The 17,568-nt window shown below is 35.5% G+C and overlaps 1 protein-coding gene across 2 annotated transcripts in view; it reads right to left on the bottom strand.

The window, feature by feature from the left end:
- Positions 1–17,568, bottom strand: part of OXR1 (oxidation resistance 1) — a 452,988-nt gene that overhangs the window by 345,845 nt on the left and 89,575 nt on the right. For both annotated transcript variants that reach the window (XM_033126004.1, XM_033126006.1), the window contains exon 2: positions 15,774–15,945. In XM_033126004.1, the coding sequence (XP_032981895.1) occupies positions 15,774–15,796 (23 nt within the window). In that variant the 5' untranslated portion in view covers positions 15,797–15,945. The remainder of the gene's footprint in view (positions 1–15,773; positions 15,946–17,568) is intronic.

The following is a 17,568-nucleotide window of genomic DNA, read 5'->3' as shown; positions in this document are numbered from 1 at the left end:
CTGAAACTGTTAGTTAAGTATTACCAGAGAGATCTTCTGCATATCAATTATACCCAAAGTCATTATTTTTGGCAGTCACACTATAACTCTATACTCCAAAGAAGCAATATTATACCATCTGTTCTTAAATGTGAGCATGCATCAGAATCACCTGAAGGGCTCACCAAAATACAGATTGCTGGATCCCACCTCCAGAATTTCTAAGTCCGTAGGGTTGGGGTAGAGCGTCTAAGTTTCCTGGTGATGCAGATTCTGCAAGCCCAGGAAGCTCACTGTTCCACAGTAAGCGATTTCATTTTTTGTGGTCTTACTTACAGATAATTTCACCTCATTGGCTCAAACATAGTTATATTCAAAAATCAAAGCTGTTACATGAACCATACGGTAGATTAGAACTACTGTAGTAGAAGAATCGCTTGATTGAGACAAAGCTATTGCATAAGACAGTGGTGTACTGGATGGGCCAACACTTGAGCTTGAAGGAGACGGTGCACCTTAGGCTGTGGGAGCAGGTGTAGAATTGGAAGTTCACAAAGAAAGTCAGGAATCAGTGAGTCAGATTAATGCCAAAGAAGTAGAAGAGAGATCAATAAAGTTTTGCTCCTGGGGGCAACCAGGTGACAGTCACTAGGATATCACTGCATTCTTATTGGCCTTTAATTCATGAACCACATTCTCAGCTCTGTGCAGCCCAATGGTACAGCTGTCCCAATGTTTCCAATACTTTCTTGTGTTGCTGTTTCTGTAGTACAATGAGCTTGACTGTGTGGCTGACATACCCACCCTCATTATTTCAAAGTTATTCCTATAATAACCTGTCCCTACTTAAGACAAAGCAAGTAGCTTCCCTTGAAAGTCCAATGAACAAATTTCCAAAAACGATCTTAATGTGACAGATTGATGGGCCAGCTCTATAAACTGATATCTGATACAGTTATGTGCTTATTATGGACTGGTAGCACACATCTGATAACCACATGATAAAACTGGCAAAAACAGAGCAAAATAAATAAATAAATAAATAAATAAATAAATAAATAAATAGTGAGCTCGTTGTACTTATAGGAATACACAACCAAAAAAAGACAGCAGTCTCATGTTGCACTAGGTCAATCCAAACCTGATTTGTGTGTTCAGTTATCACCATGTTTTCAAAAGAAGCAAAGACAAAGTAAGACACGTAGAAGGATCTAGAAATCATGTAAGTGAGTACAGGTTAAAGGAATCCACAAGTCTTCTTTGAGAAATTTTAAAGAAACGGAGAGGAGGAGAAGATAATAACTTTTATCTAATGGTTTTAGTGCTGTCCCAAATAACAGCAACTATAAGAAAAAGATTCCATAGTCTAAATTTGGGAAACCCAGATTATTATATCTTCCTTTTAAATATCTACAGTATAGGTAGGCATATAGAACACTGCCTGCCATGTATAGTATGACTGCTCAATAAATATTTGTTGAATGAATTGACCCAATAAAAAATTTGTGAAGTACCGAAATTAAATAATCTTCTGTTTGAATGATTGTTTCCCCCAAATAATTTGACTGGGTTTCCCCACTTCCTTGCGATACGTATTAACATATGTCATGGAATTAGTGGTTTTTAGAAGACACTTGGGAAAATGTTCTGTTAGATACACCATATATGGCTCTAGGTACAATTAAAAAGTAGTGATTAGAGTAGTAGCCTTAGAGCCAATGTAGGGGAAAACTTGTAATAATCAAAAGTGCCCATAAGTTTAGTACCTATGTTTTCTTCTATGCAGTTTATTGTTTCAGGTCTTATGCTTAAGTCTTTTATCCATTTTGAATTAATTTTGGTACATGATGACAGATAGCAGTCCAGTTTCATTCTTTTGCATGTGGCTTTCCAATTCTGCCAGCACCATTTATTGAAGAGGCTGCCTTTTCTCTATTGTACGTTTTTTGCTTCTACTAAACTTATGAACCTTCGGTTCAAAGAGCATTTTCTGAATTTGACTCCAAAGGCAAGGCAAGTAAAAGCTAAAATAAATGAATGGACTATATCAAAGCTTCTGCTTAAAAGCTTCTGCACAGCAAAAGAAACCATCAACAACATAAAGAGGCAATCAACTGAATAGGAGAACATTTTTGCAAACAAAAGATTATTAGTGCCTCCGATAAGGGGCTAATATCCAAAATATACAAGGAACTCATACAAGTCAACAACAAAAAAAACAAACAACCCAATTGAAAAATGGGCAGAGAACCTGAAGAGACATTTCTCCAAAGAGGACATACAAATGGCAAATAGACATATGAAAAAAGGTTCAACATCACTAATCAGAGAAATGAAAATAAAAACCCCAATGAAATATCACCTCACCCCAGTTAGAATGGCTATCATCAACAAGACAAATAGTAACAAGTGTTGGAGAGGTTGTGTAGAAAAAGGAACCCTCATACACTGTTGGTGGGAATGCAGACTGGTGCAGCCGCTATGGAAAGTAGTGTGGAGGTTCCTCAAAAAATTACAAATAGAATTATTACATGATCCAGCAATCCTTCTCCTGGGTATTTACCCAAAAAATCTGAAAACATTTACATATAAAGACAAGTGTGTTCAAATGTTCATTGCAGCTTTATTTACGGTGGTCAAGACATGGAAACAACCAAAATGTCCTTCGATAGACGAATGGGTAAAGACGTTGTGGTATATATACACAATGGAAACTATTTGGTGGTAAGAAAAGATGAAATAGGACCATTTGTGACAACATGGATGGATCTTGAGATTATAATTCTTGAGATTATAAGTCCGACAGAAAAAGTAGAGAGCCATATGATTTCACTGATATGTGGTATATAAACCGAAAACAACAAAAGAACAAGACAAACAACTGAAAGAACAAAAACTCATACACATAGACAATAGTTTAGGGGTTACCAGAGGGTAAGTGGAGAGGGAAGAGCGGGGATCTAGAATAGGGTAAACAGGGTTTAATATATGGTGATGGAAAGAGAACTGATTTTGGGTGGTGAACACACAATGTGAGATATAGATAATGTATTACAGTATTGTACCCCTAAAATCTATGTAACTTTACTAACAATTGTTGTCCCAATAAACTTTTATTTAAAGAAAAAAAAATAATCAGAAGCGCCCATAATCATAATGGGCGGTCCATGACGCTGAGAAGTCACAGGAAGGATTTTGAGCAAAGACTGGATTACCACTTGTTTTGTTGACGGAACTCATGATTTGGGTAATGAGCTAAAATAGACCAGTAATTCCCAGACTCTTAGCTTTATAGAAGTATAAATTTTAAAATTAGAATTGGAGGCTTACTTTTGAGCTAACCATTTCTGCTTTTATCAAGTAGGGACAAAATTATCATATATTACCTTCATTTCATAAAAGGAAGACCACTGTATTACCAAATAATCACATACAATATCATTTCAGATTAAAGAAATAAATTTAACAAACTTAGACCAATATTATCTTCATTTTTCTCCTTTTGTAAAAAGATGCTTTGTCACTGACTGGCCCTTGTCCATGAACCCCTATTTTGTGACCAATGCCCTATACGACTTCACAGCTTCCTTGCAGAAAATAGCCTATGATTTTAGGCAAATGTCCTGTCAATGTCAGCCAATAATTTATGATGATGAAAAAGACAGTTAGAAAGGGCAGAAGATGACAGAACATCGATCTGAGGAAATTTCCTCAAAGTGTACAGGTTAAAAATAAAGAGCACAGAATGGGAACAGAGCTGTTTTATTTTCTTAAATATCAAAAAACTTTTCATGTTAGCTCAAATAAGCCAGAGCTCTAATTAAGAGCTGAAAGTATAGCCACAAAACTCTTCGGTGTCCAGTGACAAATGTCTGCATATATCAGACACAGAATAACTTTATGGCAGTCAAATCACTTTACCTCCTGTTCCAATGTTGGGCTTTTTTTTTTTTTTAATCAAAAATCTTCCCACCCATGCTATATATACACTCTCCGTTACAATACGGGGCAGGCACTCAGATTGAACTCTCTGTTGAACGTTCAGCCATTTGTGAGCTCAAAGCACCTGCTGAGTACCAGGTGCCAACAATGTGTAGAATGACCTCATCCCTGTCCTAGCGGTCAGCTGTCCAGGTAACATTCTTACTGGGAAGCTGCAATTTAATCTATCTCATCATATATGTTTTCGTAACAGCTATAGCTCCATGCTTGATTACAACCAATCACATTTATAGCCCGCCAAATATAATAAGCAGTTTATAAATGTGTTTTATTCTCTAAATGCTTAAAAGCTGAACTTGGAACAAAATGGAGGGACATCAAGCAAATCATCACTTCAAGAAAATTACCTTCTCTTACTCAGTTCATAAGAACCCAGGGTAATAAATATAATGCATGTTTGCACCAGACAACTGAATTAATAGATGCTTTTCAAATCTTTTCATGTCATCATCTTTACAGTCATCGCAAATATCTAGTTTTCTGTAAAAAGATTAAAAAGAATATTATGGATTTAAAAGATCATCAAAATTTCAATGAGATTCATTCTATGCAAATTCTGTATCTGAATGTAATTTTCTGATACTATAAAAATCTCAGGGAAAAAGTCTAAATGAAAATGCTCCCAGTGACATCAATTAGTTTGCATTTTAATTTTTTTCTGTCGTATTCACGAAAGCACTTTGTATCACTAATCTAAAACCAAAGAGTAGTTAACCTAAGCTAATTTTTTGTCAAATGTTGGAGTAAAACCAATTTTCAGTTACAGCAGGAGTCTATGAAGCTAGTGTGCATAAAGCTGAAAAAAACCATCTGGAACAATCATATCCCTCCTACATGAAATTTATCAGTTGGAAAAGATAGTGGATGTCTCAGACCCTCAGCTTTCTACCACAAGCTCTCAGATGAAATAAGGAGATCTAGGGCGCTTGACTCGTTAGGAGCCACTTCGTCAGTGGAAGTTCTTCTGTCTGTTGCTGGGCTGCTCTGGACACTTAGCACTGAAGTTGTAAAATCATGCACCATTTTATCTAAGCAGACCTAGAGCAAAGGAAAATTTTCACTTGAGTTCAACTGGAATCTATAATTAATAGTTTCAACTCACCAAATACCATTTATGTGACCTCTGTAAATGTAAATGTGAGAGCATTTAACTTTCCAAATTCTGTGGAATCAAAACACATTCAAAGGCTCAAAGCCTCGTTATTACAATATATAGTCATTTCTTATTACTTGGGAGTACCGTTAACAAGTTAAGAAACATTGAACAATGAACTGATTTGTGTCCATAATGAAAAATGAGTTTACTGAATAATAGGAGGAAAACGTTAACACTATCTGATAAAGAAAATGCAATTTTTAAAAAAGAGAAGGAAAATGCATCAATGTTAAATATGAGTAAAAAGAAATAGCAGGAAAGAAGTAAATGTAACCCTATAGAGATACTCCCTGGATATCAAATGGTAAAGGTACATCCGGGATGAAGGATGGATTAACCATGCCTCCTATGTAGGCAGTGGCTTGCATAGGTCTAGTAAAAGAAGAATCCAGTATACTGTATATTATATGCTTGCAAGATCATTTTACCCCATTCTAGACAATGAAGTCATTTTCAAGCATTTTCAATATACTGCATCTATAGCCCCACAGTGCCAAATGAATGTAGCAGATATCTATGAATGATTTCTTCTGTGATCTGGATAATATACCATTGACAATTACTATTTTGGATTCGAGCCAGTTTGAAATAATTCCCAATACAGCAGAATGTCCAGGCATTTTTGTTTTATGGTCCAATTCAGTTAAAACACAGACACACACACACACACACACACACACACACACTCACACACTCACACATACACACGATGGAGGAGGAGTGGGATCAGTACTGTTTCCAACTTTTATTTTTGTCAAGACATTAAAAAAAGGAAAAACAACTTACCTTCTATCTATATAAATAGTACCATAAAAGAAACCATATTTTACCACCAAAAGAGTAGAAAGGTCATAATCTTAGAATAAAGGTGAATTCTTTCCCCCAAGAAAAGACACCTAGTAATTTTATGCCAACAATCTCTCCAAACCACGTGTTAGCCCTTGGATGGATGTTATATTACATTAGGTTCCTCACAAAAACCACATACACATTAAACAACCAGTATACAATAGATACATTGCTTAATGCATGCTTGTATGTATATCTTGAAAACAGCCTTAAAGTTTGGGGGGAGAGATTTAAAAATAAATGTAAAATATAAATTGGATAAGTGATAATCTCAATTTCCACAATTTATAAAAACATTCATTCGTTCAAACCATGTTTTCCGAAAATAAGACCTAGCGGAACAATCAGCTCTAATGCGTCTTTTGGAGCAAAAATTAATACAAGACCCGGTCTTACTTTACTATAAGACTGAGTCTTATATAATATGATGATATGACGTCATATGATATCATATCACGTCATAGCATATATCATATAAATTGGGTTTTATATTCATTTCGCTCCAAAAGAGGCATTAGAGTTGATTGTCTGGCTATGTCTTATTTTCGGGGAAACAGGTTAAATGTGAAACTCCTTACTGTAAGATAAAACACTTCAATAGATGAAACCCCTTTTATATTATGTCCTTAATTACTCAGATGTATCAGATTTGTTGAGTCTTTTAAAATGGATGGTACTGAGAGTCAAGCTTTATTTTTGAAAAAGGCTTTTCATTAACCGCCTCTTTTTCTTGCGTTACATCTTATTAATCATATCTGCTGAGTGTTTATATTAAGAATATAAATTGTTGTCATAAAATTTGAAGATGACAGAGAGGTCCTTTTGAAATAGAAACCAGACCAAGACTCTGCTCTCAATACTCACTGAATTTCACTGCATTCATATTTTATATGAACTTTTGTCAGCAATCTAATAAGTGAGCCACCGCACTGGCTTCCTTCATGGTTCCTCAAACACACCAGGTACATTTTTGTCTCAAGTCCTTTGTCCTTCGGCTTCTCTGCCTGAAATGGTTTCCTCTAAGCGTTGTAAAACTCATTAGCTCTCTGCTTAAATATCACTTTGTCCAAAAGGCTTTTCTTGACCAATTCCTCACACCCCATCAGCCTCTTTACTCTGATTATTCTTCAAAATATGTATCACTAATATTATAAAATATATTTGTTTATCTGTTTATATCTATCTTCAACACTAGAATGTAAGCTTAATAAGAGCACGAAATTGTTTCATTCATCGTCCTATCCACAGTATTGAAAATTGCACATTGTAGGCACTCGAAAATACTTGTTGCATGAAGAAATGGTCAAATACAAATGTAAGAAAATATCTTGTAATTTACATAAAAATAATGCAGTGCTAGTCTACATACAATTAAATTATATTAATTCATCTATCTTCACAGGAATTATTTTTAAATTCCTATAAAGAATCATAACATCAAACTTATTCTTTATACTTCATGTGATGTTCCTTTTTAAATGAATGACTCTAACTCTTAATGATCATCCAATTGGGTTAAAAAGTGGATTTTTGTTTTCTCAAATAAACCATAATAGCTTTAAAATAAAGGTGAACTCTCTTCACAATCTTAAAAACAAATAACAAATAAACAAAGAAATAAAACCCAATAAACAAGCAAACACAAAAGGAGGATGGGAGATAAGAGATCTGACAATTAAGTTCGTGAACTTGTTGCAACAATGTTGCTAACCTTTCTTGATATCAAAGGGATTATTCATCATGAATTTGTACCAACTGGACAAAAACCTTTAACCAAGTTTACTATTTGGAAGTGCTGAAAAGATTTTGTAAAAACGTTAGATGACCTAAACTTTTCGCCAACAATTCATGGCTCTTGCATCACGACAATGCACCAGCTCACATGACACTGTCTGTGAAGGAGGTTTTAGCCAGTAAACAAATAACTGTATAGGAACGCCCTCCCTACTCACCTGATCTGACCCCCACTGACTCTTTCTTTACCTGAAGATAAAGGAAATATTGAAAGGAAGACATTTTGATGGCATTCAGGACATTGAGGGTAATGCAACGACAGCTCTGATGGCCATTCCAGAAAAAGAGTTCCAAAATTGCTTTGAAGGGTGGACTAGGTGCTGGCATCAGTGCACAGCTTCCCAAGGGGAGTACTTAGAAGGTGACTGTAGTGATATTCAAGAATGAGGTATGTAGCATTTTTTCTAGGATGAGTTTGTGAACTTAATTGTCCGACCTGGTATATACCAGGATAACACAAATCATTGAAAATTTCATACACCAATGGCAAAAAATGTTTAAGATTTCATAGTCAATTTAACTTTTATCATGCTGAAAATAACACAGCTTAGACTACATATCGATTTCAATTACTGAAATTATTTCATAGACCATTCACTGGTCTTTATTTAATTATTCAAGTCCAAAACAGGCTGGTGTTTATTAATTCCAGCCTTAGGTTGGAATGGACCGCCCAGTTTTATGTTAAAGCTTCCATGGTAATATTGCTGGGATCATTCACTGTAGTTCTTTCACGTGAGAATAAATTATGATTCCTCTGAGAATGATGAAAAGACATATTTCAAAGCATATTTATAGGATTGGACGATATTCGAAAGAAAGATGATACATATGACCCATTATGAATCCCTGAAAACATTTGATTTTAGTGTTTATATTTGTTCCTAATACTGACTGTGAATTGGTGATGATCAATCGACTGTTTCTAATGACTTATGACCAATGATGAGGTTGGGAAGAAGGGCTAGTCAAGCTTACAGGTATAGGCTTTGACTATGAAAGAGTGAAACAAATTGGTCCCTGTGGGAACTGAACCTGCAACCTCATACTCATTAACTTCACAAGAAAGCAAACTCCTCTAAGCAGATCGAAACTTACCAAACAATTTTCTTCAAAATGTGATTCATGTCTAGTTGGCATTAGTGTTTAAGAACAAAAATAAAATTTTCCATTTTACTAATTATCTGATTATTCAAGGCGAAAGAATTTGAGGTAGATATATGGAGAAAAATATCCAGGAGGTTTCCTATAAATGTTTAATTTTTAACAAGCTATTTCTAAAGGCCCATAGCTCAAAGCCAAAAATGGTCAGAGACTCTAAAAATACATGTTTACTTAAAGTGTCAAGCCCAAATCAAAATACTATTAATCATGTTAATAATGAAGCGATTTCTATTTGAAAAGGCATATTATGACTAGAAATACACATTGGGATTTTTCAGAATTCAGTAAATTGACTTGCATCCAAATCACCATACTGTGACTTCAAGTGTTTTGTAATTTTGGGGACACATTTTTATTTCTCTTGAGTTTTCATTTTGGCTATATTATTCTCTTCTCTCTGCCTCTCCTAGGTTATTTGCTCCTTATTTGTTCTCCTGTAAACTCTACTTACTCTTCGTCTACTCTCTGGATCTATCCTTTGCAAGCTGAACAGCTCCACTTACATGAGAATTCTTAAGTTTTAGGCTCTCAAACCCACTTTCCTTTCCCAGTACCTAAATATATTAGTCATTCATTCAACATGCTCTTACCATGCAGAGAAATACAGTATCTTCCTCGGAAGGTCTCATCTTTTCTTTTTTTTTTCCCAGTTAGAAACATTAGCTTTATATTTATATCTAACCTTTTCCTTTTTTCCCTCTTCTCTAATAATAAGTTACTGACAATTCTGACTTTTACCTTTTACTGTAAAACTTCCCTGCAATATCTACTTTATTCACATTTTGCTCTTTGTGGGTTCTTATTCCACCAAAAATAAAGACAATTCAAGTCTCTACTTCCTCTGCCATTTCAAATTCTGTCCCTGAGAGTCTGCCATTGAACAATGTAAATAGGACAAGTTGTTTGCAGAATAGTGGCTAAGACAACTTTTGAGGAAAGATCTCAATTCCCCACCCCTCTTAGAATAAATAGGCTGCTCCTCTTTCTCCAGATTTTTTTTCCTCCTAAATGCAGATGCCGAAGAATAATAAGGAATGATTCACTTCTTCTTTTAATCATTAAGCAATTAAGATTTGAAAAATATTATAAATAATGTGAATAATCTCACAAAGCAAAGGATCTACAGTTCTAATTTTGCATCTTTTTCAATTCTAACCTTCTAACACTATTACTTTTGCATAAGGAAGATAATTCAAATTAGTTTTCATCTCTGAGTAGAGCATTGTTAAACTTCCCAATATTCATAATCTCATTTTATATCATAAGTATATCTAATAAAAACTATTCACTTCTAAATTTAGTCAATATGACAACTTACACAATTCATACTTTGTTATATTTCCAATCTATGGGTATGCATGATGGAATATTTTGCTGACATTTGATAAAATTCTATTAGTCAACTGTAAGTAAGTATTTTTTAGACAATTATCAGCACATTTTCGATATTTATGAAGGACTACGTCTAGTGAAAGAGTTAGCATACATGATGGAAATAAAAAAGGAGATGAGTTGATGAGACATTTTCTCATAAATACATATTTTCTGTACAGCATTGGTGTCTGCAATCCAGGGAGCTACAATAAGATGGGGTCTTGCCAGGTACCCTGAATGGCACAGAACTTGTGACCAGCAATATTGAAATAATTTTCCTCACAATAGAAGTATTTACAATAGGAAAAAAGAGAATTAGAAAACACATGTAGATCCAGGCCAGATGGGTTAAATAAATAACACTACTGCTAGACAATGTCACTCAGCCTTTACATGTAATGATGTCACTCTATACCCATTAAATACGGAGATGGTCACAGAAACTGTTCAGTGAAAAGAGAAGATGGCAAAATACCCTGCACAGTTAAGGTCCACTTTTGCAAAACTATGTCAGTTTATGTAGAAAAAAATATATATTATACCTCAGTATTTATAGCAGTGGTTTTTATGAATAGTACAATTTAGGTCACATTTTATTTCTGCTTTATAATATTCTGTACTGTTTGACTATTTGAAATTAACATACTTATTTTTAGAACTAAATACAAAAGAGATGCATCTGCATTCCTGAAAAATAAGCCATTCCTTCCCAAGCAGGAAAAACAAATATCTATTTTGTTCTCCAAAGCATCCTGAACACAGTCCTACCTTTTAGAGCCCTTAACCACATTGAATCAGTTATTTGATTACTTGGTCTTCCTGGATGAAATATGAGCTCCTGTGAGAGAAGCTGTTACTTTTCATGAGCACTGCATCCTGGATTTAGCACAGGGCATGGCACCTTATAGACGATCAATAGATTCTGACTGGCTACTTGGCTTTTTGCTTTCATCTAATGTCTTCTTTCGCCTATACCTGGCTCTAGTTAACTTCGCTGCCAGGAGCCACACAGTCTTTAAGATACTGTGGACAAAGCCTGACGTGTGTGCAGGCATCACAATGAAAAACAATTTGAGGTTAAAAAGACGACATTTGGCAAAATCAGTTGAGCTACTACTAGGATCTCTCTCCAAATACTTATGTACAGTAACACTAAAATAATGAAAACTGAGGGTGCAGTGGGTCTGGGAGACTAGAAAGGACTGGATTTATTAGTGGAGGCCCTCTATAAGAGGGGCAATTGAAGAGCCATTTCAGTGGAATTATAGCAAAGTGCTGATATCTTTCTGTTGTCCTTCTGTTGTATCATGATGAAAAGCTGACCATTTCTAGCCTGTAACATTTAGCAAGCAGAACTACGATTTATATTTTGTAGTTTAGGTCGTTCACGTTATATAATTTTGGAAGTTCAACTATGTTTCTGATATCAACAACCTCCTTACCGCCCCTAGGAGATTACAGGGCGCCGCCCCGACTCCACGCCCATCCTCAATACTATCCCAATGCCGGATACTGTTCCCAGGTGCAGATACTCACTTCCTGCCATGAGAGGCTCCAGGATAACTACATTGGAGGAAATTATGGGAAACGTCCTGGTTGGAAATGTGAAGGAGGGCACTGGTCTTGAAGCCACATGCATATAGCAAGGGTATCATTTTGACAAAAATAGTTTCTGTATTTACACCAGTAGCTTGGTGGTCAGGGGCACCACCTAGCTGCCTGCATTCATTTCCTAACTCCACTAATTAGAGGCTGTGTCACATTGGGCAAATTATTTTACTTTCTGTGCCTAACTTGTCCATTCATGGAAATGCAAAAATAATGACACTACATTCCTAATAAGGTTATTGGAAGGAATACGTGGGTTAATATCTGCTGGTGTCTAAAAAAGTGCCTGGTACGTGGTAAATGCCATGTAAATGCTTACTCTTTGTCACATTTACTTAGCTTGCATGCTGTAGAAAGGGTATGTTTTAAAATGTTTTATGTGTTATATATAAGATATAGGTATATATTTTATAAGATATATATGTTATAAAAATATTTTCTAAAGGAGGGATTGAGGATTATTATCAGGGAAGGAAGAACTGAAAGTCCTTTCAAGCACCCCTTGGCACCACACCACTGCCCCCTTTGTGCTATAGAGAGAGGGGCCTTTTTCACCTCTTTGTGCCTCTTCATGTCTCCTGTTTACCTCCACTATCAGCAACAATTCTTTTCATCTGATATTAGCTTGTAACTTGTCACCTGTTCACGGATGTCTGCGATTGAATCTGCACAGCCCTTTGTCTCTATCTCAACCAGCATCAGCTCAATCCTTGTCTCCCTCTGGTATTTAGTTACTAAACAGGAATATCCATGAAACAGCAATTGTATGTCACCATGTGACTCTTAAAATCCATTCCCATCACTCTCTGTACCGGATCGAAACTATATGATTTCCTAGAAACACTGAAGTTTCATAGATTGTATTTCTTTTTGAGGTTTTGCAGGAAGACCAATTATTTTAAACTTTTTTCAAGGGTCATACACATAACTACTAGAGAAAGAAAGTTTTTTTGTTGTTTTTAATATGTAAAAAGGTAATTTTCTTTTACAGGGTATTTAAGAGCTGGGTGTGTTGCTTGGGTAATTGTGAATATGAATGTAAGGATCTTAACCTATATTTTCTAAATGCCTAGGTTGTATAGGAATGACAATTAGGCACCAGCTTTCCCATTAAGCCTTAGAGTTAAACATTAAAATCATTACCTGGATACAGTCAGATACGTAAAATATCACGGTAGGCAGACCCAAACTGTTCACGGACTGAAGAAGGTTTTGACTATATACTCAATGCCAACATTAGAGAGTCTGCTTGGCAGAAGCGGGATTTAGAAGAATCATAGACACAAACACTGCAGTGTTACTCTAACTCCCAGCCATGAGGAAGCTGTCCTGAGAAGCAGATTGGGGTATCTGGCAGATACATCCTTAGTGACAGACATATCCCACCAGGTGTGCTCTATCCTGACTCCTCTGAGCATTGGAAGCATATGACTCTCCTTGCTTTGATTATGCAATATCAGCCAGACTTCCGATTTAGATTCCCATGTTTTTCCACCCACAGTTACAGACTTCACTGGTCAGGTCAAATCAAGCACCCTGTGCACTTAAAGTTACGTATCTCATTTTAAATTAATAATCTGTCAACCCAGTTGATTTTACAATGCCACTTAGTATTTTCATACCCTAGTTTCTGGATTTCAAAACAAAGAGCCAGACCCTAGGCTATAACAATTTTGCTAAATTAATGTAGCTAGGTGAGGAATTCCCACAGAAAATTGATGAGTCACTACACATCTATTCAAATGTGCATAGGACAATGATTTTCAACATATAGATTAGAAATGTTAGGAAATATAGAAGAATTACAAAGATCAATATGAAAAAGAAGGTTAATGATTTCTAAACTGTAAGTGAAATAAATCAGTGATTTGTTTTGCATATTTTAGATTTACTTCTTAAACTTCCTTGCCAGCACATGCGGGAGCTCAAATACTAAGAGGGAAAATGGAGATGCCAAACCCCACACAGTTGTACGATGGAATGACTGATAAAACAAACTATGAGATCCCTGTATGGAAATCTAATGTGGAACATTAGTTGTAACCAGAATTAAGGATACTGCTGAATGAAAATATTCAAGAATTATTTCTGTAAAATTTGAAATTTTGACATGGAAAGAATTCTAACAAATTTCATATATGTAGATTCTAAAAGATACTCCTACAATTTAAAATTTTCTTTTAAAAAGAATAAAAACATTAATTTACCATTAAATTACTGCTTTGCATTTTTTCACTCATTTACACAGCATGAATTTATAGAATGTCTACTCTATTCTATAAATGTCTAGGTGCTGTGCTGGGCAATTGGACTGGAACTACAACATACAATCTTCCCTTTTGTGGAGTTCACAGTAGTTTGGAGGGCCCTTAATCAAATCATTATATCACATAAAGACAGCTAACACTGGACGGTCTCCAGGGTTAGACTCTAGGAACCAGGCCATACCATACCCTATGTTGACATATGAGGATCATATCTGTGTTTTCATCTCCCTCTCCTTCTTCTTCATCTTCTCTCCCGCTACCCCGCTTCTCCTCCTTCCCTGTTCCCTCCCAGTCCTCCTTCTCTTTCTTTCCCTTCTTTAGCATGCAGCCTGCTTTTTGAGGCTTCACTTCTCACACACATTTGCCAGGGATATAATTCCTTTAAATAAATATGTCCTTAATATCTACCAGGGGTTCAAAGGAGTGTATAAGTTCTACAGAAATTGCTTAGTTTTTTATTTTAATAATAATGTAAACACATCGCTTGTAATAATTCACAATTTAAATACTTTTTCATTTATTTTTACAGAATATATTTTAGCTTCTTTAATTCCTTTTTTTTCCAAACTGAAATCATTAGCACCCAGTAGGGATCAAAAAACATATTCTAGAGGGGCCATAAAAATTAGGCCCTACAGAAACACTATTCTAAATCTAAACAAATAATTCTACCCTTTGCCCGAAAGAAATTGCTTTCTTAACCAAAAATAAACTCATGGAGATAAGTTGCAGAAACCACTCTTTAATTTAATGCTATCTATATTTCCAGCACAGATTAAAGACAAGGATGAGATGGGCTCTTACAAAAATGGAAAAGATTACTAGGTTTTTCTTATGTTCACATATTAAATACTGTGAATGTGTATGACATCACTTATTCAACTCTTTATATATATAAAAAATCCGAAGTTCAATAAAATGGCTTTAAATTCATCCCTGCTAGTATTGCTCTTGATTGCCATACAAAGTTGTTGGTATTGATTTTGTTGCCATACAAAGTTGTTCAAAAAAAAATCTTCATACTTCTTTTTTTTAAAATCACAAACAGCTTTTAAAGATGAACTGTAAGTCAAAGATTATTCAGAATGCCAGCTCTTTAGATAGGAACCTATAAAGGAATTTTATCTTCCGTATTTGATTTCTATTCAGTTTGATTTGGATAGATTTGTTAAAATTGGAAGTCTGAGAAAAGTACTGATGAGACAAGTCTATCCCACCCTTAGAGCCATTCTTACAGCTTGTTAGTCCTGTATCTGGAAATAAACAATAGGTAGGAACACTGAAAGTTTATGTTATTCCTACTCTTCTCTCCCCCGGGGAATGTTGGGAAGAAAGGCACTGAATGTCACTGAGATTCGGTGTGAGGCTTGAACCGTTTCCAGGGTCCCCAAATACCATAGTGTGGAAAGTATCAACCTTTTAACCCTAGGTTGCTTTCCTTTGCCTAACATAAGACAACAGTCTCTATTAACCAGATTTTTAAAGTTCTCTCCCTGCTCCAGTTCTGACATTATAACTTCAAAATATTGCTTCATAATATACATGTATTTGCATTCAAGGTTAGAAAGTAATTCACTTACCATGATAGATTAGATACGGACATTGCAGCAACGTAGGGAGGAGCCTTGTCCAGCAGTCTCCTCTTGATATCAGAATAGAAAGAGTAGGTCAAGTGGACAAGATAATTGAGAATTTTAGCTTTGCTACTGGAATGATGCACAAACCACTCAGTCACTCACAGTTTGAGAAGACCTATAAAGAAAACGAAGAAAGTGATGTGTATAGTACTTGGCCTGTATGACTTTTGGGATTTATTTCAATGAGGTCACTAGTGTTATCATGGTAAAAGACACCACCCCAAAAAATGTGAACTTTTTTCTTAAAATATAAGACATGTCATAAACCAAAAATAAAATGAAACCAACTTATGATGAGCTGAATGCTTAACCTTTAAAGTCAACTGAAAGGTTAAGGTAATGTTATTCCTGAAGTATGCAATTCCTTGCTCATTCAAGGAAAGAACAGAATGTGTTTTTAGAAGCAGCACATTTATTCACCATACAGTCAATCAGTTATGCTCTCTAAGTTTTATATACTTGCGATAAAAGGATCAGAACAAAGATCTTGATTAGCCCATAACAGATACTAAAAAAGAGTTCCTTCGCACAAATATTATCATGTCCAAAGGTTTAACAAAAAAATCATTCACAAGTATATCTGAGTGAATGAGAATTTATACTGAGTAACATGCGGGAAGTAAGTTGTGTGTATGTACATAACAAACATATCCACACACTATTTGTTGAGCACCTACTGTGTACAGTGTCCTATGTTCTTGAACCAAAATCTTCTAAGGGTATGATTAAGTAAATGGTACTAGGTTAGGAACTTTAATTAGTTCAGGTCATTAATTCAGTAGTGTTTAATTAAATAAACATTTACTGAGCATATATTATGTGCACTGACACTATCCGAGGTATAGTTCAGGGATAAAGATGAATGATACATGAATAAGACATTGTCCCTGCCCTCAAAGAATGTCTTATGTTAAAAAAACATAGTCGTAATAAAATAGGGTAAGTGTTCAAATAAAGGTTTACACAGAGTATATGTGAGCACAGATGAGGGGTTTCCAGACCAGTGTTACGGATTTGGGAAGGATTTCTAAAGAAGATATGCCCGAAACTACTACCATTAGGTTTGGCTGCAAATTTCAAAAAAATCTAAAATCAATGAGGCTTAGAAAAGACAGAGTTTATTTCCCTCTCATATAAATAAGTCTTGAGTCTCAAGAAGCCCAAGGCAGACATGGCAATTCTATGGACACCAGTGATGGAGGATCTTTTCTCGTCATTGCACCGTTTTCAACATGTGGTCCCCTTCATGTCCCAAGTGGCTGCTGAGCTCCAGCAAGTGTGTCTGTGTTCCAGCCAGCAGAAAGAAGGAAGGAGGAAAGAAGGAGGCTTCCTAAAATTTACACATGCCATTTCCACCTGCATTTCATTGGCCAGAGCTTAGTCACTTGACCACTCTTATTCTAAGGGAGATTGGAAAAGGCAGCCATTATTCTAGGAAGCCATGTTGTCAACTACAAACTAAGGTGTCTTTAGAAAGGAAGAGGGTAAAGTGGGTATTGGAAGAAAACTAGCATTGTCTGCCATCATGTTTGAGACTTTGTGAACTTTACCCGCAATATTTTATGATTCTGTACCTACTACAAAGTGGGAAACACGGGGCAAGGGAAGGTGCAATCAGTCCATTGTATGTTGGAAATTTAAATATTTGATATGTAATTTTAAATATTAAACTTCAGTTTTCTTAAATCATTCATAGAGCCAACAACATACTTTGTGTGCCCTACTATTTACCAGGTTC

Source organism: Rhinolophus ferrumequinum, chromosome 14 (assembly GCF_004115265.2).
Source record: "Rhinolophus ferrumequinum isolate MPI-CBG mRhiFer1 chromosome 14, mRhiFer1_v1.p, whole genome shotgun sequence".
Taxonomy (NCBI): Eukaryota; Metazoa; Chordata; class Mammalia; order Chiroptera; family Rhinolophidae; genus Rhinolophus; species Rhinolophus ferrumequinum.
Note: the sequence above shows the minus strand (reverse complement) of the source record. Positions and strands in the feature narration are given on the sequence as shown.